The sequence below is a fragment of the Leptidea sinapis genome, chromosome 44 (assembly GCF_905404315.1).
Source record: "Leptidea sinapis chromosome 44, ilLepSina1.1, whole genome shotgun sequence".
In the NCBI taxonomy this organism is placed as follows: Eukaryota; Metazoa; Arthropoda; class Insecta; order Lepidoptera; family Pieridae; genus Leptidea; species Leptidea sinapis.
In genome coordinates this window covers 4,812,789-4,839,468 of record NC_066308.1, presented here as the reverse complement: position 1 = coordinate 4,839,468, position 26,680 = coordinate 4,812,789, and the positions used below count along the sequence as shown (strand labels likewise).

The 26,680-nt window shown below is 35.3% G+C and overlaps 2 protein-coding genes across 3 annotated transcripts in view; one reads left to right on the top strand and one right to left on the bottom strand.

Moving 5' to 3' along the window:
* LOC126977309 (uncharacterized) overlaps positions 1 to 26,680 on the bottom strand; it is a 341,105-nt gene that overhangs the window by 117,379 nt on the left and 197,046 nt on the right. The gene's annotated exons all lie outside the window — the stretch shown is intronic.
* On the top strand, positions 14,295 to 17,781 carry LOC126977267 (octopamine receptor beta-1R-like). Its single transcript, XM_050826014.1, has 2 exons — positions 14,295 to 14,415; positions 16,901 to 17,781. The coding sequence occupies exon 2, from the start codon at positions 16,999 to 17,001 to the stop codon at positions 17,779 to 17,781; it is 783 nt and encodes a 260-aa protein (XP_050681971.1). The 5' UTR covers positions 14,295 to 14,415; positions 16,901 to 16,998.

Below are 26,680 nucleotides of genomic sequence, written 5' to 3'. Positions count from 1 at the left end.
AGTAGGCAGTTGTAGGTACATTGAAAATACAATGATCAATAATAACTTTTATTTCTCACCAACTACCAAAATTACAATATAGCGATATACAATAAAGGCCGGCAACGCTCCTGTGAAAAGGCCGGCAACGCTCCTGTGATTCCTCTGGTGTTGCAAGAGATTGTGGGCGGCGGTGATCACTTAACAACAGGTGACCCGTACGATCGTTTGTCCTCCTATTCCATAAAAAAAAGCGAAAACTTAAAAATACACGGGATACATAAGTTTTGGTCGTGGATCGCTGGTGCCTGTGGTAGGTAATAAAATACCTGTATTACTGGTCACCAGGAAACAATCATCTTAGATTAAGGATGGAGACCAATTCTTCTTTGTTGTAATTGTCAACCAATTGATGCAGAGGAGATCTTATTCCTGCATTAGTGCGAAATTCAACAGTTGCAAAAAGTTTACGATTACACAGTCCTCGGATTTGGGCTGTTCTTGGAATAACATAATATAGGTAATTTGTTGGTCAATACAGTACAATCAATTTTTTTACGTAAAATACCGTGCAGAAACATAAATTGAATTGAAATATATACAGGTTGGCTGAGAAGTTGACGTCCAAAGCTAAAATTTGAAAGCCTTATGGTGATGAGTATCCGAATCAACCCTATTTATGTACTACGATTTTGCGTAGCTTAGGAGATAATATTTTTTTCCCCTTTTATCCGCTTTTTTCACCTAATTGTAGCTTAAGACTTTTTTCTATATTTTTGAACACTTTTAGTTAATTTTATTGTTGATATTAAATACAGTTGCAATAACCACATAAGAAACTATGAATAGTTTAGACAATGCGGAACTAGTTTAGAATTGAGTAGTAAGTTCAAGATAACTGCTCCAGCTAAATTCATGAAAATGTTCAAGGTATCAAAAAATAAAATAAAATGGGGAGCCTATGGCTTCTAACTTTTTAAATTTTTAAGAACTTCCAAGAACATTGGCCAATAAAATGAGCCAAATTCAAATTTAGCTTTGGACGTCAACTTCTCGGCCACCCAGTATTGCATATAATATATATAAATTATTGTAATGACATAATTATCAGTAAGTACCACGGGCTATGTAAAACTAATTAATACATAGTATTTTCTTTGATTAACATTCCACGTTATTTGTGTTACACTTTTAAATAAAATCCTTATTTAAAGGGTTGAAACTGTATTTTTACATGTTTATTAGTAAATGTAACTTTTACGCAAAAACCTAATGTAATAATAATTCATGCCTAAACTACTTAACTGATCATCAATGGAATCTTGAACACATATCATCAAGGTACAAAAAAGGATGTTTTGTCATAAAAAAACAAAATAGTTTCTAGTGCTCAGATTAAGCATAACTCTCGTTACATACCGCACTATCTAAGAACAATAGCTTTTTTGAACAAATGCTTGTGTGCGTGGCATCTTGACACTCAATGGCATCTTTCAAATTTTGTAACATACGCTTCGTGTTATTTTACATTGAAATAAATAAAATACAAAAAACTTACTGACGAAATGTGATTCCAGTGTCTTTCTTATTTCTTGTAGTATTATTTTTACAAAATGTTGTTATGCAAACCGGCATTTTAGTTTCAATTATTTGCAAAGTTTAACAGAACATGTGGCACGTCAACGCCACACTTTGTTCGAGACTGGGCTCGAGTACGCCCAGTTGGGCCTGTTGCTGCACTTTGCGACTACGCCTGCGGTGTCTAGTTGGCACGCAGCGGAGACCAATCCTTAATATAAGGTTTTCATTACTATATCGATTTATACGATATCAGAACAAATCATACCTTTAAATTATAGAGATTTCGTTTCTAAATAAAAGTTTAAAAATAAAAGGAAATTATAGATTTTAAAATAGAAAGCTTTAGAAAGAATGGCTATATGTATGCCGCAAAAATTTTTCATTAAACACACGCGGTTGTAGAATGCCAGATGTCAACATGATGTGTGTGGAATTTCGCATTTTGACGTGATGTTCTGTGGTATAATTCGGAGGCAATTAATATTAATATGATTAATATAATCCACAGAGTAACTTTGTATATACTAATGTATTATCTTATATCTTTATATAAATAAATCTTAATATTATATAAATTACGTGACACATTGTTTGTCCTCGATGGACTCCTAAACTAATGAACGGATTTTAATGGGGATGACTTCATGGAGTGCAGTTTGGTCCAACTTGAGAGATAGGATAGTTTTTTATTCGATTTGGGACCCATAATTATTTTTATTTTCAATATTTGTTTTCTTTGGACATATTTTCAATGAGAGAATTTAGTGACGCACGGTTTGACAGTTCAGCTGTGAAACAATTTCATTATAACAACAAGGAGCATTTTTTACGAGATAATTCTTGATGTTTTGAAATATTATTGGCAAATTCCTATAAACCAGTATTTTTTTTATTATCTACAAAACAACGTCTGTCGGGTCAGCTAGTCAACTATAAAACCAAATAACAACAAATGCTTATCATTATCAACTTATCGTATATTTTTAAACGAGCAATTCTTGCAATATATATATATATATATATATATAATCTGAATCTTGGAAACGGCTCCAACGATTTTCATAAAATTTAGTATACAGGGGATTTCGAGGGCGATAAACCGATCTAGCTAGGTTTCAAATTACAAAAAATGTAGTTTTATCTGTGTTTTAGTGAGAAACAGCTACAATAACATTAGAATACAAAGGTAAATTTCGCCACTATATACAAGACTATAATAGCTCAGATGGGACATTGGGTGATCCGGAAAGCAGAAGACCCCGGTTCGAATTCAGATGTCCTATTAGTTTTTTTTGTTCAAGTGTTGTACATTTTTAAAAATCCTAGCAAGGCTCGGTCGTCCAGATATTTATTATTAAAATCAATCAACCTGACAGCCCAAGCCCTCTGAGCATTCCCCTTGATATTAAGGGTTGAAGTACGAAATTGCCGATTTGGTATTGATAAAATGAATGTTTTTTTTTTATTTAACATATTAATTAGAGATGAAACGGATATCCGGTAACTATCCGGTATCCGGCCTATCCGGCGGCCTTAATACTATCCGGCCGAATACCGGATAACTACCTATTATTCGGCCGGATAGGGATCAGGCCGAATTAAAAAAAAACCGTATAAAAATACATTTTTAAGTAATTATTTGCTTTATCCAGTTAGTTTTAGTATCACTAAAGAATCATAATTTGTTTGAGTTGTAAATTTTTAATTTAAAAATGTAATAGAGTAAAATTAATAAATTAGTACTCATACTGCACTAAAGGCAAATTATGGTGGATAAATACTAATTTCTCTGCATTGAGAGGTAGCAAGCGGTTTCGCTTCTCTCAACCGAATCTAACCGAGTCTACTCGATCGTTCGCGCGCCGCCTACGCAAGTCTGTGTTTGTGTGTGCGATACACCAAACGGCTAAGTTCCGCCAGATATCAAGCGGCCGGATATTCGGCTATTCGGCCATATTGTTGGCCGAATATCCGGTATCCGGTATCCGGCCAAACTGCTATCCGTTTCATCTCTAATATTAATTATTCAATCAAAATAATTACCAATATTATCTATACATTGCTACCATCTAGTAGGAAGGTCATTTATGCCTTTGAAAGAAGTGATTTCCTGTCTCACCGCATCAATTATATCCCTCTTAAATTCCTCCGATGAAGATGGCGGTAAAGACTTAATTTCTGCGATCCTGGGGAGTCTGAATATCGCTGAGCTGATTTCCTCAGAAGCCAGGGTTATAAGTTTTTTGTTTATGGAGCAGACGCCTTCGTTAACTGCGTCCACAATACATGTGGTCAGCTTTTTGATTACACTTTGGAGCGTCTCCAGACTGTCGACCTCCCCAGAACTAATGTCTATAGTTTTAGTGACTCTGGTCTCCCATTTTCACCATTTAGTTATGCCGCCTACTTCTGACTATTCTATAACAGCCCTAAGGAAAGTGCTGTGATTTTTAAGTGAGGGGATGATGGAGGGAAAATCCGCCAGGGCCAAACTGTTCCTCTCGATGAGAAGGTTCGTTTGAGCCCAAACTTGGGGGTCTGGGAGCGCAGGGGCCAAAGATAGAGATAAAAGTGTGGTGATCTAGATTCGACAAATTGTGTGAAAGCATTTAGTACTGCTTCCTGAGAAGAAAACTTTTTATCACGTAGAATATTGTTCAAATCACGAAAAAAATTGGTCTGGCGAATCCTGAGGGTGATGAATGGTTTCTAATTGCAGTCGCTGTAGACTTAAAATGGTTTCTCGTGCTGTATGAGGTCTCGCGTTATCATGAAAATTGATTCATGAGTCTAGGCTGTTTCACTGCAAATTTTGCTATCATTGTTCGGAGTTCGTCCAAGCACGTCCAAGCTACCAAGTTCTACTCGCCATCTAGCCATTCTCGAACAATGTCAATGCCTCATGTTCTGTTATACTTTGCTAATAATTAAAACTAACATGCCGGTTTGCGTAGTAAAACTTTGTAAGAATAATAATACTACAAGAAATAAGAAAGACACTGGGATCACATATCATCCTATTAATATTATAAATGTGCAAGTTTGTATGTCTGGATGTATGATTGTACTTCTTTAACGCAAAAACTACTGAATGGATTTTGATGAAACTTTACAATAATATAGCTTACACACCGGAATAACACATAGGCTATTATTTATAAAACTATCGCGTGAATTATATTTTATTTGGCAAAACAACGTTTGCCGGGTCAGCTAGTCAGTAATAATTTTGTATTTTATTAATTTCAATGTAAAATATTACGTACCGTTTGCTACAAGTATGAAAGATGCCACATTTAGTGTCAAGATACCACGCACACAAGCATCTAATAGTTGCCATAATAAAAAGTTATTTATTGTTCTTAGATAGTGCGGTATCTAGTTGGAACACAGCGGAAACCAATCCTTAATCTCAATTTCAATTTCAATTTATTGCAATTCCATAAACACAATCCTTAAATATAACAATTGGAGTAAATACTATAACGGCCGTTCCCAATATACTATCTACAGATAGAGATAATTTAGGCACTACCTTCTACTGTCAGTAATTAGCTGTCAATAATCTGAAGCTGTCCCAATATACCTGATAAGTCAATCTTATCGCCTTGTATTGGGACACGTGAATTGCAATTTCCAAACAAACTTTATATGGCTGGTAAGCTTTAAGTCGTCCCATTGACAACCAGCGTGCACGGATAAGGTGAGGTACCGTCGATAAGTTTATTGGGACAGAAAAGTCAACGATAGTAAAGATTTTTATCTCAAGTAAGAGATAGACTGCATATTGGGAACGGCCGTAATTGTACAAGGCAGTATTATGGATTTTTGAAACTGTGTGTCGCAATTTGGTCTGAAAAGCAGACCGTAGTAAGGAAATAGAAGTATCTAAATATTTATCATTATTTTATATTCATAAACTTATTCCCGAGACAACCCTGAAAGAGTATCTCTGGTATTGTCAGAGTAACATTTGATATTATGCATAACAAATAGAGAGGGAAAATAAACGCAGCCTTAGGGAATATCCGCTTTCACTGAGCTAAGGTTTCTAACAGGAACATAATAATCGTTTTAAATAAACATTACACTTAATAAAACATTATAGCTTAAAAATCCACCACTCGATTCTGGAGGTGCGTGTTTCTTTCTCCAGTGGGAGGCCCATTTGCACAGGAAGCCGGCTAGATTATGGGTACCACAACTGCGCCTATTTCTGCCGTGAATACCGTGTTTCGGTCTGATGGGCGCCTTAGCTAGTGAAATTACTGGGCAAATGAGACTTAACATCATATGTCTCAAGGTGACGAGCGCAATTGTAGTGCCGCTCAGAATTTTTGGGATTCTCAAGAATCCTGAGCGGCACTACATTGTATCGTCCCGTCCCTTATTGTCACAAAAAAAATTAAAATGATCGTTCAGAGAGTATGCAATGTATTAGCGATACCTGTAATGTATTTTAAACCGACTTCAAGGAGGAGGTTCTCGATTCGATCGGTATTTTTTATTTTTGACGTAATTCTTCTTTAGTTCGATGCGAAATAGATGCCATTTGCTCCCATAAAAATTTTACATAATTTGGCCCAGTAGTTTTCATTTCATGAACATTATTTATGATAATTTTGTGAAATACACTTTAAATTAGGTGGCCCTTTAGCTCGTTTGTTCTTCTCCTTAATAAAAAAAAATAGTTTAAAAAAACTGAAAAAACACGCCTTATATAAAATTCAACTTAAAAATAGATTATAGATTTAAATTGAAAATAGTGTAAAAAAATATATTCTAATATATACAATTCTCGTGTTTTATTCGGCTTGATCGATTCTCATGAAATTTTAAGTGCATATTGGGTAGGTCTGAGAATCGGACAACATCTATTTTTCATCCCCCTAAATGTTATGGTCTACACGAATTTTATTTTTTTATTTTTTTGACATTTTTTTATTAAATATGTTTGATTATGAGTCAGCATTAAAAATACATACAACTTCAAATTTTCACCCATTTACGATCAACAGTTACTTTTGTATCGCGATTTTAATATCGGCAATACAACGACAGCTAATTTCATTATAAAAAAAAGCGTGGGGTGTAGAAGAATTATTATTTTTATAATATCTTAAAAAGTGCCCCACGTTTTTTTTAAATAAAATATATTTTTTTACACTAATATCAATCTCAATTTATTAAAATTTATTTTCAATTTTTTAGTTGGATTTTATATAAAGCGTGTTTTTGTAGTTTTTTTAAACAATTATTTATTTTTAATTTTTTAGTTAAATTTTCTATAAAAGCGTATTTTTAATACTAATAAGTACTTTAACATCAATTCCTGCCTCATCGACTATAGAAAAAAATTATATAAATTGACAAATATCTTAGTTTGCAAATTGAATAATGGAATAATCTGATCAAATTTGTGTATTTTCATCGGTCGTCGATATATTTACAAAGTTGGAGTGAAATCTGGCCGTTTAAAGTGGGTCAAAATCGCGTCTAAAGGAGTCAGTTACAAACATACATACAAACATACAAGTGAAGCTAATATAATGCATATAAAAAGCGATATGAGTAACGTAAACCTGAAAAACAGGATTGGCGACTGCTAATACTATGATTAATCTAATCTTGGAATAAGGTAAATACAAAGATAAAATTTTATTAAATATCCTCATAATATCATAGGCTTATTCCGCTTGGTTCCTGAGTATACTTCCTCGAAACAAACAATTTAAAGTGATTCTCCAATGTTATTATCGTTATCATTTATCAAATTGTTCTTTGAATCAAGAGTACGCATTAAAATAAATAAATATATAACAAATTATAGGTTTCTGAGCTTTTGTTTTAGGTTTTTGTTGCAATTGAAATTTATGAATGTTAAATTTCTTCATCTGGATAAATTCTAAAGCTAAACTTTTCAAACTGGAGCTTGACGAGTAAGAAGTCTAAAACAACAAAATATATCAATACAATACATTGAACTAGCTTGCGTAGAAATTTCTATATACTTATACATCTCTATCGTGTCCTATTTGATCCTAAAACTCCTATATATCTCAACGAAAAATTTACAGCATTAAGTTTTCACCAACTATATCTTCGGTCTGTTCATAATCTCTTGCTTTGTACACCTGTTCATAAAACTTCCTTTTTCAACAATTCATTTGCCGTGCAAGCTGTTAACCTATGGAATTCTCTTCCCTCTGAAATCAGAAAGGCTCAAACTCTCCAATATTTCAAAACAATGCTCCATAATTATTATTTATTACTGTGACAAATTTGCACCCTAGTACTCAATCAAAAATGGACACTGACTCAAATGAGACCCTGCAAGATGAGCAAGCAAATAAAAAACGATCCAAACGCCTGAGGCCGAATAGCTCCCCAAATAAAAAGTATTTAATTGATGATACAACGCCTGAACTATCTAATATTAACTTAAAGCAATCCTTGTCCACTCAAACTACATTGCTGTCAAAACTGGTCGGAGATATGGATGCCTTGAAGAAACAGAATGCTAAAATTCAAAAATCTAACCAAGATATACATAAAATAAACGAAGAAATTAAGGAATCTATTTCTTTTATGAATATCCAATTTGAACTCCTAAAAAATGAAGTTGAATATTTGAAAAAAGAGCGGCAACAACAACAACAATATATTACAGAACTAGAGCGTAAACTTCTAGATACTGATCACAAATCTCGCTCGTCTTGTATCGAAATACGTAATATTCCGCCACTTGAACAAGAAAGTGTTAGTAAGCTTATTGATCTCTTATGTAATATTAGTCAAGCAGTCGCATTACCTATTTCCCCAAGTGACCTTCGTGATGTGTACCGCCTTCCTGGAAAAACATCCACTACGCGACCTATTATTGTGGAATTTTCCACAGTACTAAGAAAACAGCAGTTGCTATCCTTTGTGCGAAAATTCAATAACCAAAAATTGGCTAATGATAAATTAAACACTAAGCTGATTGGCCTCCCCGGGAATCAGAAACCTGTGTAAATAGAAGAAAAAATACCATCAAGAACTAAAAAACTTTATCTCCAAGCCAGAGAATTTCGTAAGAAGAACAAATACGCTTTCTGTTGGTGCTCCAATGGCAATATTTTCCTCCGGAAAAAAGAAGGAGATAAACAAATCATAATTAGATCAGAGCAGTGTCTAGTAGATTTGCAGAAAAATATATTGTGACTTTTATTAATTAAATTTCAAACGGACACTTTTAATTTTAAATCTAGTATTTTCGATATTATTAATGTTAAATTGCTACTGTGTAATAATAACTCACACATGCACTACACACACAATATAACATATATCCCACAACTTAATCTACCGACATTCAAAACACACAATCTTAATCTGAAGTTAGCATTATGTAAGGTAAAAAGTCAATATCATTTTATACCAATAAGTTACATGTGTATAACTACACTCCAACTACTCTCACAGATATCACACAACAAAAGCACTCTCATATGCATGTTTATATTATATACTAAAATGGCCACACATAGAACATCAGTGTCTTATGACTACCATTCACAATTACCTCACTATGGATAGTTTAAATAATCTGCACGAATTAAATGAGATACAAACTGCAACCTCAATTAAATGTGATATTCAAAATCTATCTAAAAATGTAAGTAGTTCCCACAATAACTTATATATTATTACTCAAAACATTAGAAGTATATACAAGAACATTGATGATATCCAGATAACTTTATCGCAACTTAGCTTTGAAGTGGATATTCTAATCCTAACTGAATGCAGACTAAATTTAGCTAAACCAATCCCTCTTTTGACAAATTATACTTCCTATCATACAGTTAGACTACTTAATCAAAATGATGGAGTGGTGGTTTATGTAAAGAGTAACTTGCAGGTCCTATTATAAGAATTAGCTAATACTAGAATTAGCTCTTTGTGAAGCAACTGGACTTCAGATTGTGACCTCTAATTATACTTTACTTGGAATTTATCGATCCCCATCCTACAACATAGCTGATAACTTTATTTCTTCCCTCAATTCATGTCTTGAATCTATCACGCATCACAGAAATAAATTTATTCTAGGCGACATAAATATTGACCTTATACCTACTCAGACTGAAAAAGCCCATGAACGTAGGAACAGGCTTGAATATTTAAATGTACTATCTTTTCATGGTCTCTTACCGGGCCATACTACATCCACAAGAGAGAATAGCTGCATCGATCATGTCATTCTCAAATTAGAAAAGAACGAAAATAAAGCTTATGTAGCTGTACTAAATACTACAGTAACAGACCACAACATGGTGGTGTTGACTATATCGAGCACATATGAAAAAAAGTCAAAACGCAAGATTAAAACTACTACTGATTTTAACAAAGCATATCGCACCCTTATATCCACTGACGTTACTAAATTAAATATATTTAATGACCCTAATTTATTTTCTAATTATTTAATAGAAATGATCATATCTGCTATCCAAGTAAACACTAAACTCTCAGTGATATCGCACACTAAAAGAATATTGAAGCCATGGATAACGCCTGGAGTTTTGCGTTGCATCAAACTTCGAAACAATATGCAAATTAAACTGAGATTAAACCCACAAAGTCTTATTCTTAAATTAACCTACAAACGTTTCCGAAATTATTGCACTAACCTCATAAAGAAGCTTAAAATAAAATACAACAAAGATCAAATAAATAAGTCCCTAAGACACCCTAGAGCTCTCTGGAGTACTATAAATGAAATAACTCATTATAAGCCTCCTAAAACTAAAAACATCGAGCTACTTAATATTACTCCTGACCCACAAAACTCAGTAAATCTGATTAATAGAATCTTTGTTGAAAATGGACAAAAGCTGGCTAAAACAATTATTGAGCAAACTGGCTCCTACCAAAGTCCCTCTATACATCATTTTCATTCATCTTCTTTTGTACTACTTGATACTGATACTGAAGAGATCAACAGCATACTTATGAGTCTTGACTCTAGAAGCGCTCCTGGCTGGGACGGAATTTCAAACGAAATTTCTAAAGCTCTCTAAAGATTACTCGATCCCACTTATAACAAGATTGGCTAATCTCTGCTTTAAATCAGGTATTTTTCCTTCCTCTCTAAAGCGTTTCATTGTTACTCCTGTGTACAAGAGTGGGACTAAAACTGATGTAAACAATTATAGACCTATCTCTGTATTGTCTGCTATTTCAAAAATAATAGAAAAATTAATTAACAATAGACTTCTTAAATACTTCAATAAATATAATATTATTTCTAATTGTCAATATGGCTTTAGAAAAGGTGTTTCCAAACAAGACGCAATTTTAGGATTAACAAAAAACTATAGTAATATAGTATGAGAAGTGGACAAGGGCAATAAATGTCTCGCAGTTTTCCTAGATTTAAAAAAGGCTTTTGACACAGTTTCTATTCCCATTCTTGCGCGCAGATTGGAGGGCCTGGGCATTCGTGACAAAGCGCTCTCTCTCCTAGACAGCTACCTAAATGACCAAATACAGGAAGTTAAGGTTGACCTATACCACAGCACAATGAAAAATGTGAAATTTGGCGTACCGCAGGGCAGTGTCCTTGGCCCGACACTCTTTTTAATCTATATTAACGACCTATGTAACCTCCAGATTGACGGGGCGAGTATATTCACTTATGCTGACGATACAGCCATTGTTTTCTCTGGTATCTCGTGGGAAGCCGTACAGAGGAAGGCTGAGATGGGCCTTGAAAGAGTCTCAAATTGGCTTAACCAAAATCTATTGTCACTCAATATATCAAAAACAAACTATATATGTTTCTCTCCGCATGACAGATACCAGCCCGTTCAAGATTTCTATATCAGAATCCATTCATGCTGCAACCCACACGATTTGAATTGTAATTGTCCCTCAATAGAAAAGGTGAATTGTACCAAATATCTCGGCATCCTGATTGACCAAAGGTTAAGTTGGCATGCCCAAATCGAACTGGTCATAACCAGGGTGAGAAAACTTATGTGGATTTTTAAAACTCTGCGGCACGTTATGAATAGCACAGTCCTTAATAAAATATACATCGCTTTGGCTCAATCAGTGATCACCTACTGCATCCCGGTATGGGGCGGTGCAACTAAGATAAGCCTCTTAGAATTGGAAAGAGCTCAAAGATCACTTCTCAAGGTCATTTACTTCAAACCTTTAAGATTTCCAACTGATTCACTCTATTTGACTTGTAATCTTTTGACAATTAGGAAACTTTATGTTCTTAACATCATTTCAGCCGTCCACAAGTCACTTCCGCTAGATCACTCCAAATTGATCAGTAGAAAAAAAGATAAAGTAGCAGATACCATTACTGTTCGCACTACTTTTGCTGAACGACAGTTTAGCTGTCAATCAGTGTTCTTATATAATAAAATAAATCGTGTCCTAAATATATACCCTATGACATTACATCTATGCAGAAAAGCTTTAAATAATTGGCTAACTTGTCTTGCTTATGATGAAGTGGAAAATCTTCTGATCAGACTGACATGATAAACACACGCATTGCATAGATGGACCCAATCAAAGGTCCAATGCAAACCCACATCCACACCCTCACTCACACACACACACACACACACACGCACACACATAAACACACACACACACACACAATTAATTGTAAGTTGTAAAATTTGGTTTTTAATCATTTCTGTTTATTTCTATATTGTTTACTAAATAAAAAGTTATCTGCTAAGGAAGTTGCGAGATATTCCCAAAGTGTATCGAGTATACAAGTGATTTCCAAATACAAATTCATTACTAGTTCATTTCTTGGAATTATTATGTATGTATGTTTAAATTATGCATATCGATAATACCACCTTTTGTTATCTTTTCAACTAAAACTACTTCATTACAGGTTGCCTGGTAGAAATCGCTCTTAAGCGATAAGGCCGCCTATTGCTTTTTGTAGTTTCGATTTTTGTTATGTTTAATTATTTTGTGGTGTACAATAAAGATATATTTCGTTTTCATTTCAACTACATTGTAGTATTGTATAATAGGAGTGTATAGTATTGTGTAACTTATGTGGCTCAGTGATTATTTGTTAATTTGTATTACTTTTGATTTGTGGTTTTTATCGTTACCTTTTAAGTAAAAGTGTATTATATTTTTTGGAAACTTCACTGTTGACAGTGTGAGTTTTAAGTTCTGTTAATATTTATTATTGTAATACTGTTTGTTTCCTATACCTTAATATATAAATAAATAAGTAAATTATAGACGCATTGTGGTATTTTTTTTTGTGTCTTTGCGGTTGTTCATACTCATATTAGAAATAGCATAAACGTATTGAATTCGTACATTGATTTATTTTGGTAAGCTTTCTGAACTTCTTTCAATAATATTACCTGTGCCAAAAATGAAATGAATCTAAATTGGCAGCTAAACAAGGATGGCAGATAGGGTTACTGCATGTGCGAGTGAGAGCGAATCATAAGTAGCCGCCATTTGGCTCGTGTTATCATTTCCCAGATCAACGTGCCAAAGAAACAGTGAAAGAATATAAGTACAGTTTTAACACCGCCTATAACCACGGATTACAAAAATGGATACATTACCAACATCAACAACAATCGTTATCAGCCGGATTAAGGGTAAACAAGTTATTCTAAGTTACGTTAGTTGGTGCTGGGGCTACTGCTTCGACTGCCGAAGACAGCAAGCGTCGCAAATAATATGTCGGTCTCAGTGAGTCATACATCTTTGTGCGGTTCTGTGTCGAGACACTTGGCCCGTGGGGCTCAGAGCCGCGGAGAATGTACAAAGTACTATCTTCGCACCTCAATAAGGCTACTGGAAACCCAAGCGCTGGCAGCTGTTTCGGTCAACGGATCAGCCTAGCTAACCAACGCGGAAATGCTGCCAGTATTATTGGTACGCTTCCCGGTAATGATAGTTTTAATTTAATATAGTCATAGTATTGTAAATATAGTTATAAGACTTGTTTTGTTTGATTTAAATTATACATGGCAGTTATTCTATATAACAAAGGCGCATTGGTAGATTTATTTTATTACTTTTAAAACGTCTCGTCCAATATTGATTTAATGCTATCTGAAAGATAGCTTATGTTATAACAAGTGACACACAGAAATATATGTTGAAAATGGAGTAGAGTTAGACATTTAAAAAAGTGTGTGTTATAGTTATACTTCTTTGGCCTAACAAAGCAAAAATCCTTTAAATTATTTATTCCTCATGCTATTCTGCGTTTGTAGAAAGAACAATATTGTAAAAATCTTGCAACGATGGCTTTGATAATAAATTATTGAATACCAAATACGGCTGTATGGGCTGGAACCCTTTGCCTATCCTAAAAATGGACGAAGAAACCAAAAAAAAAAAAATAACGAATGTCGCAAACGTCAGAAAATTTTAGGAACCAACTTCACCCTGTTACTTTTGTGTTACAGTGATGCGCACGCATCTTAAAATTTCACTCTCATAATTTTTTCATAACGCTCCTAAAGAAGTATAACTTCAAAAATTGACGTTGAAAGTCGCCCACTCATTTTAATAAATATAAGAATTAGACCGTTGTGGAATAAATCCATATAACCAACAAGTCTACGCAAGACTTTAATTAATCTTAGACGAAATTTTCTGTGAGATAAAAGATAAAAGACTCTGTGTTGGTTCTAATTCATTGCGTGGGCGTTTAAATGTCAGATAAAGATAGGAGTGTTTTCAAATACGAAAAGCCTCTCTTAAAATAGTCCGCAGTTGAAAAGAGTAGGCTTGAGTCTTACAAATGACCGCTAAGTGTATTTCTGTGTTTCGATCATAAACTGAAAAGTTGGTATTTTTTTTGCCTTGCTTATAATATTGTTGTTTATTCAATAATTCATTAGTCATGGTTTGACCAGAATAATTTGTTCTGATTTAAATGAGAGGAACCTTTGCACAGGATGCCGGCTAGATTGTGGGTACCACAACGACGACTATTTCTTCCGTGAAGCAGTGATGTGCAACCATTACTGGCTTTTGGTCTGCAGGGCGCTGAAGCTAGTGAAATTACTGGGCAAATGAGACGTAACATAATATGCCTCAAGGTGACGAGCGCAGTCGTAGTGCCGCTCAGAATTTTTTGGTTTTTCAAGAATCCTGAGTGGCACTGCATTGTAATGGGTAGGGCATGTGAATCAGCTGAACTTCCTACTCGTCCCTTCCCTTATTGTCATAAAAAAACGAGCATCGAAATGGACACCTGATGGTTTGTGATTACCGAGACATATATACATACCTACTAGTATTATAAATGTGAAAGTAAGTTTGTTTGTTACGCTTTCACGCCTAAAACACTGCACCGATTTTCATGAAATTTAATACAGAGATAGAAAAGAGCTTGGGAGCTTTTTATCGCGAATAAAAGGCTTCACGGGATTGAATTAGGGGGTGGATATTTGTATGAAAGTCATTATCAAAGATAACGCCATGAAAATTTGTACTCAGGCACTTGATAAGAATTAAATAAATATTTGTTCTAGCGTTTTTATAATTTAGACCTGTGTAGGGATGAAAAAGAGGGATTAAAGTTCTATAGTTGGTAGCTGGTTGTGTATACTTTGCAATGTGAGTATATTAAGAAATAATAATTGCTGCCCAAAGTATAATTGCACTCGCATGAAGTCGCAGGAAAAAGTAAGTTGTCTATACATGGAGCACACTAAAAGTTTTGTACTTCTAACTAAACGGAACTATTTGAATTTCGAATATTATGTTTTTTGAAACGTTGCAACCTTCTTAATAAAAAAAACAACTGGAAATCATTTGTCAATTGTTTTTTATCACACATCAAAGTTACGTACGCAACAAAAATGGAATTAAGTCGAAAAGATTTTAGAGCTATGATTTTTTATGATTTTAAAAGTTCTCTCTCACCGCAAGACTATGCCGCTCGACTTCAAAATGATTTTGGGAGAGAAGCACCTTGCTTGAGCACCGTGAGGCGATGGTTTGTTGAACTTGAGAGAGGTCGGGTTTCTTTACATGACGACTTTCGTGAAGCGCGGCCTTCAACTGCCGTCAACGAAAATAATGTAATAAAGTAATTGAAGAAAACCCGCGAATTACCTATGTGACAATTCGAGGACTATTGGGGATTGGTATGAGCCAAATTCAGAAAATTTTACACGAAGAATTGGAAGTTCGGAAACTTTGTTGTCGTTGGATCCCTCATGAGCTGACACCGGAGCGGAGCGGCAGAGGCGGGCTCGCGTGGAATAGTGCTCACAGATGCTAATGAAGTACGACCACGGACATTCTAATGCTGTTTATGACATTGTCACAGGAGACGAAACGTGGATATATTGTTTAGAACCCGAAAAAAACAGCAATCTTGTGAATGGGTGTTTGAAAATGAGTACAGGTCAACAAATATGTAATAGAATGATCGCATGTTTTTTCTCAGCTACGGATCCCATCTGCACAATTCCACTTGAATATCAAAAGAGTGTTAATGCCAAATGGTATTCTAGCATTTGTTTACCCAGGGTGTGAAAAAAAAATTCGCGAAAGACGACCAAAACGGCGCGTTCTCCTACATCATGACAACGCACAACACACGGCCAACAAAACTAAGTCATTTTTAGCTTCCGAAAAGGTACAACTCGTGATTTCTGTATTTTCCTCAAAATCAAAGATTTGATTAGAGGTTTCAATTTTACCAATTCCGAAGAGGCAGTGATACTGTTCAATCAGCACGTAGAAAACATGCCTTCACATCTGTGGTCCTCCTGTTTTAAAAAATGCTTCTATCACATCAAAAAATGTTTTAAATGTAAAGGAGAGTATTTTAAAAAGCATTAAACATAATATTTTGGTTATACCATGTTGTTTTTTTTAAGTTACGCAAAACTTTTAGTGTGACCTACGTATACATAATTATTAAAATTACTAATCGAGACTTATATAGCGTGATCCATAAACTTATAGCCAAAACTGTTAGGGCAGTTAACTTAAAAATTTGTACAAAATTCCTTAAATGACAACAAGTGAACTGTGTCTGTGTTTTAAGAGCACAATAAATATTATTAATTAATTATAAAATTATCAAATGCGAAACAGTAAACGAAGTTACTGTTGAATTATAATCTCTTCATCTAAGTCTCTTTATATAAAAGTCGGCCATTTATTGTGCCTTTTGCAAAAACTTTTTTCTTTTACGATCTCCAATCGACATACTTACCTTGAAAATCTCCGCCGAACTAATTTAACTCAATAAAACCTCAATTGTTACTCCAGCTCAACAAAAGGTTACTGAAAACTTTTTCTTTCACAGGTAACGAGATTCTCGACACAATGGCAAGCTCGTCGTCGAAGCTACGCACGAACGGCCCTTTTACCACTACAAAAGAAATAACTTAGGAAATCTAAAACATGAGATTTGATATCGTATTGAACGAAAACTTTACTTTGGACTTCCGAGAGCTATCCACATCAATGTATCTAACAGACGGGTTCATAAACCGATCACTCGAAATCAACGTGTCAACAAATGATTTTGTGTATACAAATCAGTTCAAAGATGAGCCTATTTTCGTAGTTATTGCAATCCTAAAGTGTGTTATTATGCTTTTTATCATAACAGCGGCAATATTTGGCAATCTTCTTGTAATTGTGTCAGTAATGAGGCATAGAAAGCTGCGAGTAATAACGAACTATTTTGTCGTTTCCCTCGCTTTGGCGGATATGCTTGTAGCTATATGGGCCATGTGTTTTAACTTCAGCGTTGAAATAACAAATGGCGAATGGCTCTTTGGATACTTCATGTGTGATGTTTGGAACTCTTTGGATGTATACTTCTCTTCGGCGTCCATTTTGCATCTATGCTGTATCAGCGTGGACAGATATTACGCAATAGTTCAACCATTGGATTACCCATTGATTATGACAACTGGTCGACTTGGAGTAATGCTGGCTGTTGTCTGGTCCTGCCCAGCACTGGTGTCCTTCCTGCCAATATTTATGGGCTGGTATTCCACTGTGGAGCATTTGGATTTCCGGAAGAAGCATCCAAAAGTGTGCAGTTTTACTGTGAATAAAATCTATGCAGTGATTTCGAGTAGTGTAAGCTTTTGGATTCCTGGAGTGATAATGCTGTTTATGTACTACAGGATATATGTGGAAGCGGACAGACAGGAGAGAATGTTATACAGGTAATCTAAGTATTTTATTATATTACGTTTACGTTAGATATGTTAACATTAAGGGTATGTTCCGACTGCGAGCACTGCACAGTGCTATCACTGTAGAAAAATTCTTCCCGTTATGGACTGCCAGTATACTACCGCAGTACCCTAGGGAAATATATGACGTCATAAATCGCCGCCATATTCTACTGTGAGCACAGCTACGGTTTTCGAGGTAAGGTACTCGCAGTACTTTGATCACGTGATCAGTCAAAACCACTCGAGTGCCTAACGTTTTATAAACAATACCTACAGTTTAATCCAAAATATTTTTAATTGGACAGTACTGCAACAACAGTTGAATGCTGCGTCAAAAAATGCGGCTGACAGTATACGGGATTGCGTTCCGTTTTAAATAGTAACCAATATAACTGGCTATAAAGGAACGGCTTCACAGTATACTAAATTGACGTCACACTGTACAGTGGTCGCAGTGCATATCGGAACATACCCCAAGTTATAATAGCACGTGTTTTAATTCTTAAACAGGCAAATTGAAAGGTAAATATTATATCCTGCTATTCTTACTAATATGATAAAAGCGAAAGTTTGTAAGAATGTATGGATGTATGTTTGTAACTCGTGCACTCAAAAATTACTTGTTAAAAACCTTCATCTTCAGACACTGTGGTATTTTGTATGAGAAGATTTTACGCTTCCCGAACGCTGCCCATCCGAGTTGGTTTCGACGAGTGACCTCTTTCTCGAACTGGATTATTTGTCCAAGATAGACGTACTCGTCAACAATTTCGAGAGTATAGTTGCCAACAGTTACGGGAGTAGGTGCGACATGGGCATTAAGTTAGATACCATATATAATATATTTACTTCTTCAATTACATAATGAAAATTTTATTTCTGTTTGGTCACAGACATAGAGAGAGCATTCGTAACCGAATACTAAGCCCGCCATATATCTAACTCGTAATCTAGGCATAACTCTAATGAATTACTGCAACTAAAAATGTCACATTACATCAAATATTATGTCACATTAATAACACACCTTATTACAAGCACTATAGAGTTGAATTTACTAAAACAAATATGCTTTACTTTCAAAACGGAAACGCTACTGCAGTTAAATCTTTAAAGTAATAGGTAAGCTTAGTAAGTACGTATATTATAAGTTCTTGAATTTAGGTCAACTTGTGCTTGATTTTATTGTCTTTTTTCTATACTAATATTATAAAGAGGAAAGATTTGATTGTTTGTTTGTTTGCATTGAATAGGCTCCGAAACTACTGAACCGATTTGAAAAAAATCTTTCACTGTTGGAAAGCTACACTAACCCCGGGTGACATAGGCTATTTTATATATTTTTTTTTAAATTAGGGATCCTTACTAAAATTCCAATAATGTAACCCAAAATATTTTTTACATCGCGTGTGATGCGAACAGTATTAATGGCTTAGAAGAACACATAATTATTTACAACAAGTGTTGCGACAGCGTATTATGTTACGAGTGTTCTTTTATTTTTTCTTTTGTCCTATGTGTACGCAGTTGCGAACACATAGGACAAAAGAAAAAATAAAAGTTGAAGTTGCGGGGTATCAGCTAGTCTATATATAAAATGAAAATAGTCTTTGTTTGAAGCTCTTTCAAGCTTACACCACTGATCGTATCGCCATGAAACTACCATGATTCGATGCCAAATTTATCCTAGATGGTTTATGGCTACTTATTTTTCGAATTCCAACGTTCCTTCCTTTTAAAATTAGCGGCTAGTAGTAATAGTAATATGTATATGAACATATACATATTTTCTCTTTCACTCCAACACCGTTAAAGCAATCACAATCAAAATTGGCATGTTTATGTATTTTTGTAAAGAAGGGTTTTGTGCTAATAAAAAGGCATAAAGGGAATTTTTTCACAAACTTGATTCCTTTACAATTATTTTTGATGTCATTTCTAATATACTAGACATTACTACCGCTTAGGAAACAAATGGCGCTCTGAGATAGTAGAAGCGGCGCAAAAACTCTCCCAGCATTCTTTTTTTGCGCTCTTTTCATACTACCCTCATTGTACATCTGCTACCCTCATTGCTGCAGCTCCTCGCCAGGTGGCGCTGTATCTGTATTTATTCTTGGAGAATTCGTTTAAGCTATCAACAAAATTCCACCTTTGCATGACACGCGACAAATTAATGTCATCTCCGTCAGCTGGATGTGTCGCGTTCCTCCACAGTGCGGTTTTAAAGTAACTCTCTTCCATGTACAACAAAGCTGTGGAGTCAACTTCCTTATGCGGTATTTCAAAGATACGACAAGTGTACCTTAAAAAAACGCGTACACTTTTCATAAAAACCGGTAACCGGTTATTCGTATTCTTCTAGTGTTGTAGGCGCTAACTTAAAACCAGTGACCCTTACGTTCATTTGTCTCCCTCTTCCATAACAAAGAAGATACGGAGGATTTTTTTATTTATATTAATAAATCTTAGATTAAGGATTGGTCTCCGCTGCGCTCCAACAAGATACCGCACTACCTAAGAAAAATAGCTTTTTTATTACGGCGACTATTAGATGCTCGTAGGCGTGGCAACTTGATACTCAATTGCATCATCCAAATTTTGTAACATACGCTTCGTGTTATTTTACATTGAAATTAATAAAATACAAAATACTTACTGATATGTGTCAGTGTCCCAGTGTCTTTCTTATTTGTTATAGTATTATTCTTACAAAGTTTTACCACGTAACCCGTCATTTTTGTTTCAATTATTAGCAAAGGTTAACAGAACATGTGGCACGTCAATGCCACACATTGTATACTGTACTGAGTATGCCCACTTGGACGTAGTATTAGCTGTCACGCTTTACGACTACGCCTGCGGTATCTAGTTGGAGCGCAGCAGAGACCAATACTTAATCTATGTAGATAAGCTTATGACGAAATAGAGAAATAGGCACGTTGTTTAATGATACCCCTGCCCATTACAATGCAGTGCCGCTCAGGATTCTTGAAATAACCAGAAATTCTGAGTGGCACTACAACTGCCCTCGTCACCTTGAGACATACGATGTCACGTCTCATTTGCTCAGTAATTTCACTAGCTACGGCGCCCTTCAGTTCGAAACACAGTGCTTACACATTACTACTTCACGGCAGAAATAGGCGCTTTTATGGTACCCATAATAATGCTAGGTGACATCCATTATTCTTCATCTCGCTATCTATATATATATTGCACAAAAATGGCGTCTCTTGCAAAAGTGAATACGGCGGCAGGAATCAGGTCGAACAGCTCTTCGGAACACTCCCTGTGATAAATGCGGTAGAAGACACACAATGAAGCGACGTTTTTAAGTAATGCAAAGTGATCTAACAGTCCACAAAGCACCCCGACAATTCGAGCTGCTCTGCGTTGCACGCGGTTGAATTGATCGAGCTGATACTGGGGTGCGCCAGATCAGAGATGACAGCAATACTCCATGTGTGGCCGGACCTGCGCTTTGTGGAGCGCTAGAATGTGGCCCGAATTGAAGTATTGCCGTGCTCTACTTCTGACCCCCAGTTTGATCGAAGTGAATTTGGCCATGTCTTCCATATTACCTTGGAAATAGCAAATGCACTGGAGTGTCGTGGAGCGGTAATATGACAAATAGAGTTTTTGTAATGCTTAATTTTTTTCTGTCACACAAATAAAATTTTAAAACAAAGCTTATGAACGATGCGCGACTCGAACCCGCAACCTCTCGCGTTCGATTTTTGTATGCTTTGTTCAACTCTCAGTTTTCTCAGTTCATAAATGTTGTGTTAAATTTTTAATTATTGTGTAATTAATCCCAGAAGTGACAATGATCACTTTAAAACATAACAAATTGTTTAGATTTGCAAGAGCGACATCTCAAGTCAATTTCCTAATATGCAAATTTTGGTGTTGACCATTTGTTGTATTAGAAGCCACGAAGCATACAAAATTTATCAACGATACGTCATTCTAACGTTTGGTTCAGTTGGAAGAGCGCTCGCACGGAATGCGAGAGTTTGCGAGTTCGTGTCCCACATCGTTCATAAATTTTTGTTTTTAAATTTTATTTGTGTAATTAACCTACAAGTGAGGGTTATCATTTTAAAACATAACTAATTGTTTTTTCTGTCAGTAACGTACAGAATCTCAACTAATTCAGTAGAATTTGTTACGATTCTTTAGGTTCGTTAATTGTAAACAGCTTGAATACGCTGGAAAAGACTGGCTAATATTGGGCAAAGACCGTATAGTGTGGAAAAAAATGGAGGAGGCCTTCACCCAAAGAGGGGCCCATACTACTAATTAAACATTAATTATTAAGAAATAGAAAAAAAAATATTAAAATAAAACTATTCTCTTTTTAAGTTCTTATAATATTAAGCTTAAGTTAAGTTTACTAACAATAATTATAAGTTTGTTTTAATTTTTAAATTTAGTTTAACTTAATTATGTAATTTAGTATGGGAGGGAATAAAAGGCTTTTTTATTTATTTATTTTATAATTGTAAACAGCGAGAAAAAGTTTAGCATAGCGATTTTGCAGTGAGCGCCAGCCTTTAATGATAGCTAGCTTCTGAGTTCGAATACGCTACAATTTGGCAAGCCGAAAGTTCCCGAGGGAATTACGGCGTGTCGAGAAATCATGGTAATTGAAGGAAAAATTTGAATGTGATTGAAGGCAGGCCCTTTCATTGAGTTTATCTGTATTCTAACAGCAATATGTTTTGAATTTAAATGAGTGTTGATTTTAAGTAACTTAGGAAACTGTAGAATTAACCATACTGTTAGTGGAATTACATGATTTCGAGTTTTTCTCCTATCTCACTTACAAATGGAGATTAAAAAAATTAAAATAATAAATACATATTTTATAAATATTTATAAGACAGATTGAGAAATAGGGAAATGGGTGGATGGAGTTTTAAAAGTAATAGGGACTGCTATTGAGAATGAAATTTTGCAATGACTGTGTCATTTAAAGAGGATGTTTTGTGGAATGCGAGGACTAAAAAAGTGATTACGCCCTTTTTGGTGTGTACGATCTTTTTTAAGTCACCAATTTCACGTAAGGAAGTGCATTCCGTGGGTTGACAGTTCTTTTAAGACCACTCTGTGAAGGAGCGCCACAGATCAAGATGGTAAGTCGGTGTGTCATTCCATATTGGATTTCAGCGGCAGTCGAGGTCTGATAGATGTAGCAGAGGTGAGAGGACATACAGTGAAGCGAGGTCTCTATGCAACGCCAATATATCAAACCCTTCATCTTGTTCCTCCAATGAATTCAAGCTGTAAAGGTTGATGCATCCAATATACGATAATTTATATTTATACAATTAATTCTTTATTTATTTTTATGAATTAATTTAATATTATTTAAACACGATTCATATATTTAATGTATATTACAGACATTTTAAATACTCTATTTGATTGAAAAGATTGGCCGTTGAGATTCTTGTATTTTCCTTTCACGAACTCAACTTTTTCCGAACATATTAAGGCAGATTCAGTAATTTAAAAGAAATATTTGTAGTGACGATTCGACGCTTACTTGAATAAAGTTTATTTGATTATGATCTTCATATCATAAGTATATCATTGATCCCACTGGATCCACCATATTTCAACAATGGAATGGTTAATATAGACAGGCCAGAGATACGCCAAAGATGAGAGTTAATGAAAATGAAAATTTTATTTTATTTACGTAAACTATAACAGCATAAATAGTCATAAATGTTTATAAAAACAAGTGCGCAAAAGCGTCAAAAAGTAAATCACGTAAGTAATTAAAAAAAAACGTTAGTTGTGGATGTTACGGGGCCGCACGCTAATCTTCTTCATCCTCAATATACTCTTTAATATACCCTTGCCTTGCCTTTAACTTATACTCTAAATAAGACTAGATCTCCGTATCATAGGATTCTTGTCTGTTCCGGCGTAAAAGATAGTCTTGCTCCATTGATCGATAAAGCTAAAGCCAATGTTAATATTTATAACATGGGGTATTAAAACATTAATGTTAGTTTGTAATAGTATCACATGAGTGTTTTAATACATACACCGGCCCACATACTAGCGCTCTACAAAGCGCAGGTCCGGCCACAAATGGAGTATTGCTGTCATCTCTGGTCTGGCGCACCCCAGTATCAGCTCGATTCATTTGACCGCGTGCAACGCAGAGCAGCTCGAATTGTCGGGGTCCCAGTGCTCTGTCAACGGCTGGATCACTTGGCGTTGCGTAGAGACGTCGCTTCATTGTGTGTCTTCTACCGCATTTATCACGGGGAGTGTTCCGAAGAGCTGTTCAACCTGATTCCTGCCGCCGAATTCCACCTTCGCACGACACGCCACAAGTTAGGATATCATCCTCACCATCTGGATGTGTGGCGGTCCTCCACAGTGCGGTTTTCAAGGAGCTTTCTTCCACGTACTACAAAGCTGTGGAATGAACTACCTTGTGCGGTGTTTCCGGGACGATACGACATGGGTACCTTCAAAAAAAGCGCGTACACCTTCCTTAAAGGCCGGCAACGCTCCTGTGGTTCCTCTGGTGTTGCAAGAGATTGTGGGCGGCGGTGATCACTTAACAACAGGTGACCCGTACGCACGTTTGTCCTCCTATTCCATAAAAAAAAATACCTATTTATACATGACTTTATCTACACCCATAATATGAATCCGATTCTGAAACAGTTAGCTTACTGCTAACATTAAAAAAGCTAGTCCTAGTAACCATTACATCAGCCAAAGGAATGTTATTATTTTATTTTTATTTTATTAAGAAAGCAAACAGTATTACAAACACTATTGACAGTTTTCGCATATAAGAAAATATAAATTTTTGCATTATGAAAACGGATGATATAATATTGTTCTGAATTTCATTAAAACACTCGTTTGGGTGATGTAATTGTTATTAGGACATTGGGTGTTTTAATATTGGCAATAAACTAACTGTTTTAGAATCTTTAATAGAAGATTTAAAGCATGGGTGAAGATAAAAAAGTATTGTGTGGTTTTATGAAACCACGGTAAATGTGAAACTTTTTTCACATTATAGACATTTAACTAAAAAACAAACAAAATAGCGTGGAGCACTGGCACAAATGTGTAATAGTCTATACTACCCGCTCAGCTGCTGCGAACTATAGGCGCCGCCCGACCGTCACGCGACATGCAACACACACTCGAAAAAGTTTGAGACGATGTTATAAAAGTTTCACTTTAAAATCCTTTACCAGCTAGGGTTCCACACACATTGCTGATATCTTATTTAAAATCATTGTAGATACTATAATATTATAATTTAGATATAAACACAGGATACAATAGGTCCGTAAGGGTTTATTGACCGGGAGAGAGCTATAATAACCCTTGCTATTCTATGCCATTCCACCTAAAAACAGCTTAAAGTGTAAATATATTTGTTTGAGGCAGCATAACCCATAGACCTCTGTTAAAACCCAGCTAAGTTTAATGTTATGTTTCAACTTTCAACCGTAACGTAACTAAATGCTTAAACATGTTTCTAAGTTGTTTATATTTACTTTACTTCTGAAATTAGGAAAACATTTTCAAAGGCTTAATTAAACTTGTGTTGTCATTACGGTATTTACATTTTTGAGATGTTGTTCTCATTAATGTTCCTAATAGGCAATTATTTTGTTCGTGTTTGTTTGTGGATTTATTGACTAGATGCGAGTTGTTATAATATCATTTAGCCTGCTATGAGATATTTGTTAAGGCAGTTTTTGTTCTTTTTTTGCGGTTAGGTGTGTGTGAGGTCTTTTTTTTATGGAATTGGATGACAAACGAGCGTACGGGTCACCTGGTGTTAAGTGATCACCGCCGCCCACAATCTCTTGCAACACCAGAGGTATCACAGGAGCGTTGCCGGCCTTTAAGGAAGGAGTATGCGCTTTTTTTGAAGGTACCCATGTCGTATCGTCGTTTAAACACCGCATAAGCAAGCTCATTCCACAGCTTTGTAGTACGTGGAAGAAAGCTCCTTGAAAACCGCACTGTGGAGGACCACCACACATCCAGATGGTGGGGATGATATCCTAACTTGTGGCATGTCGTGCGAAGGTGGAATAGAATCGTTCAGGCAGTTTTTGTTCTTTATATCCGTTTTTTGCGGTTAGATGTGGGTCTTTCAGCATCTTCTAACCCATATATTTGTTGCGCGGAATATATGTATTTATATTATGTATATCTCTTTCATACCATCCTTTTCCTCCTTCAGTATCCTCTTTACCGCTTTTATATTTCATTTCCTAATGGCAGCGTACAAGGCCACAGAGATGGCGCAGAGGTCCGATTAGTATAGTAGTCAATAAATAAAATTTCACCGAATGTTCGTTTCACAAGAAAATTCTTTGTGATTCGAAGCCACTTTGTGATACGACTAAGGGAGTTCCAAGCTAAGGTCATCCTTTGAACTCTTTACATACATACATCATTTTATTTTCTACTAGTTGACCCGACAGACGCTGTTCTGTCAATATTAAAAAAATTATCTATGTATTCGGGAACAATGTAGTCTGACGCCATCGGCAATATGTAATCAAAGTAAATGAGTACAAAATTAAAAATTAATTTTTTTCAAATTTTATTTGTGTATTAATCCTAGAAGTGAGGGCTATCACTTTAAAAACATAACATATTGTTTAGATTTACAAGAGCGACATATCAAGTCAATTTCCTAATATGCAAATATTGGGGTTGAGCAGGTTATCAACTGTAAAGTAGATCCTGTAGATGAAGCCACAGTCTGAGATTTATAAGACACAAAATTCGACCAATTATAATTTAGTTATATCTCAAAGGGTTCAGACAGCGTCTTCAATGCGAACAACCATACGGCTTATTTTTTTTCCAACACC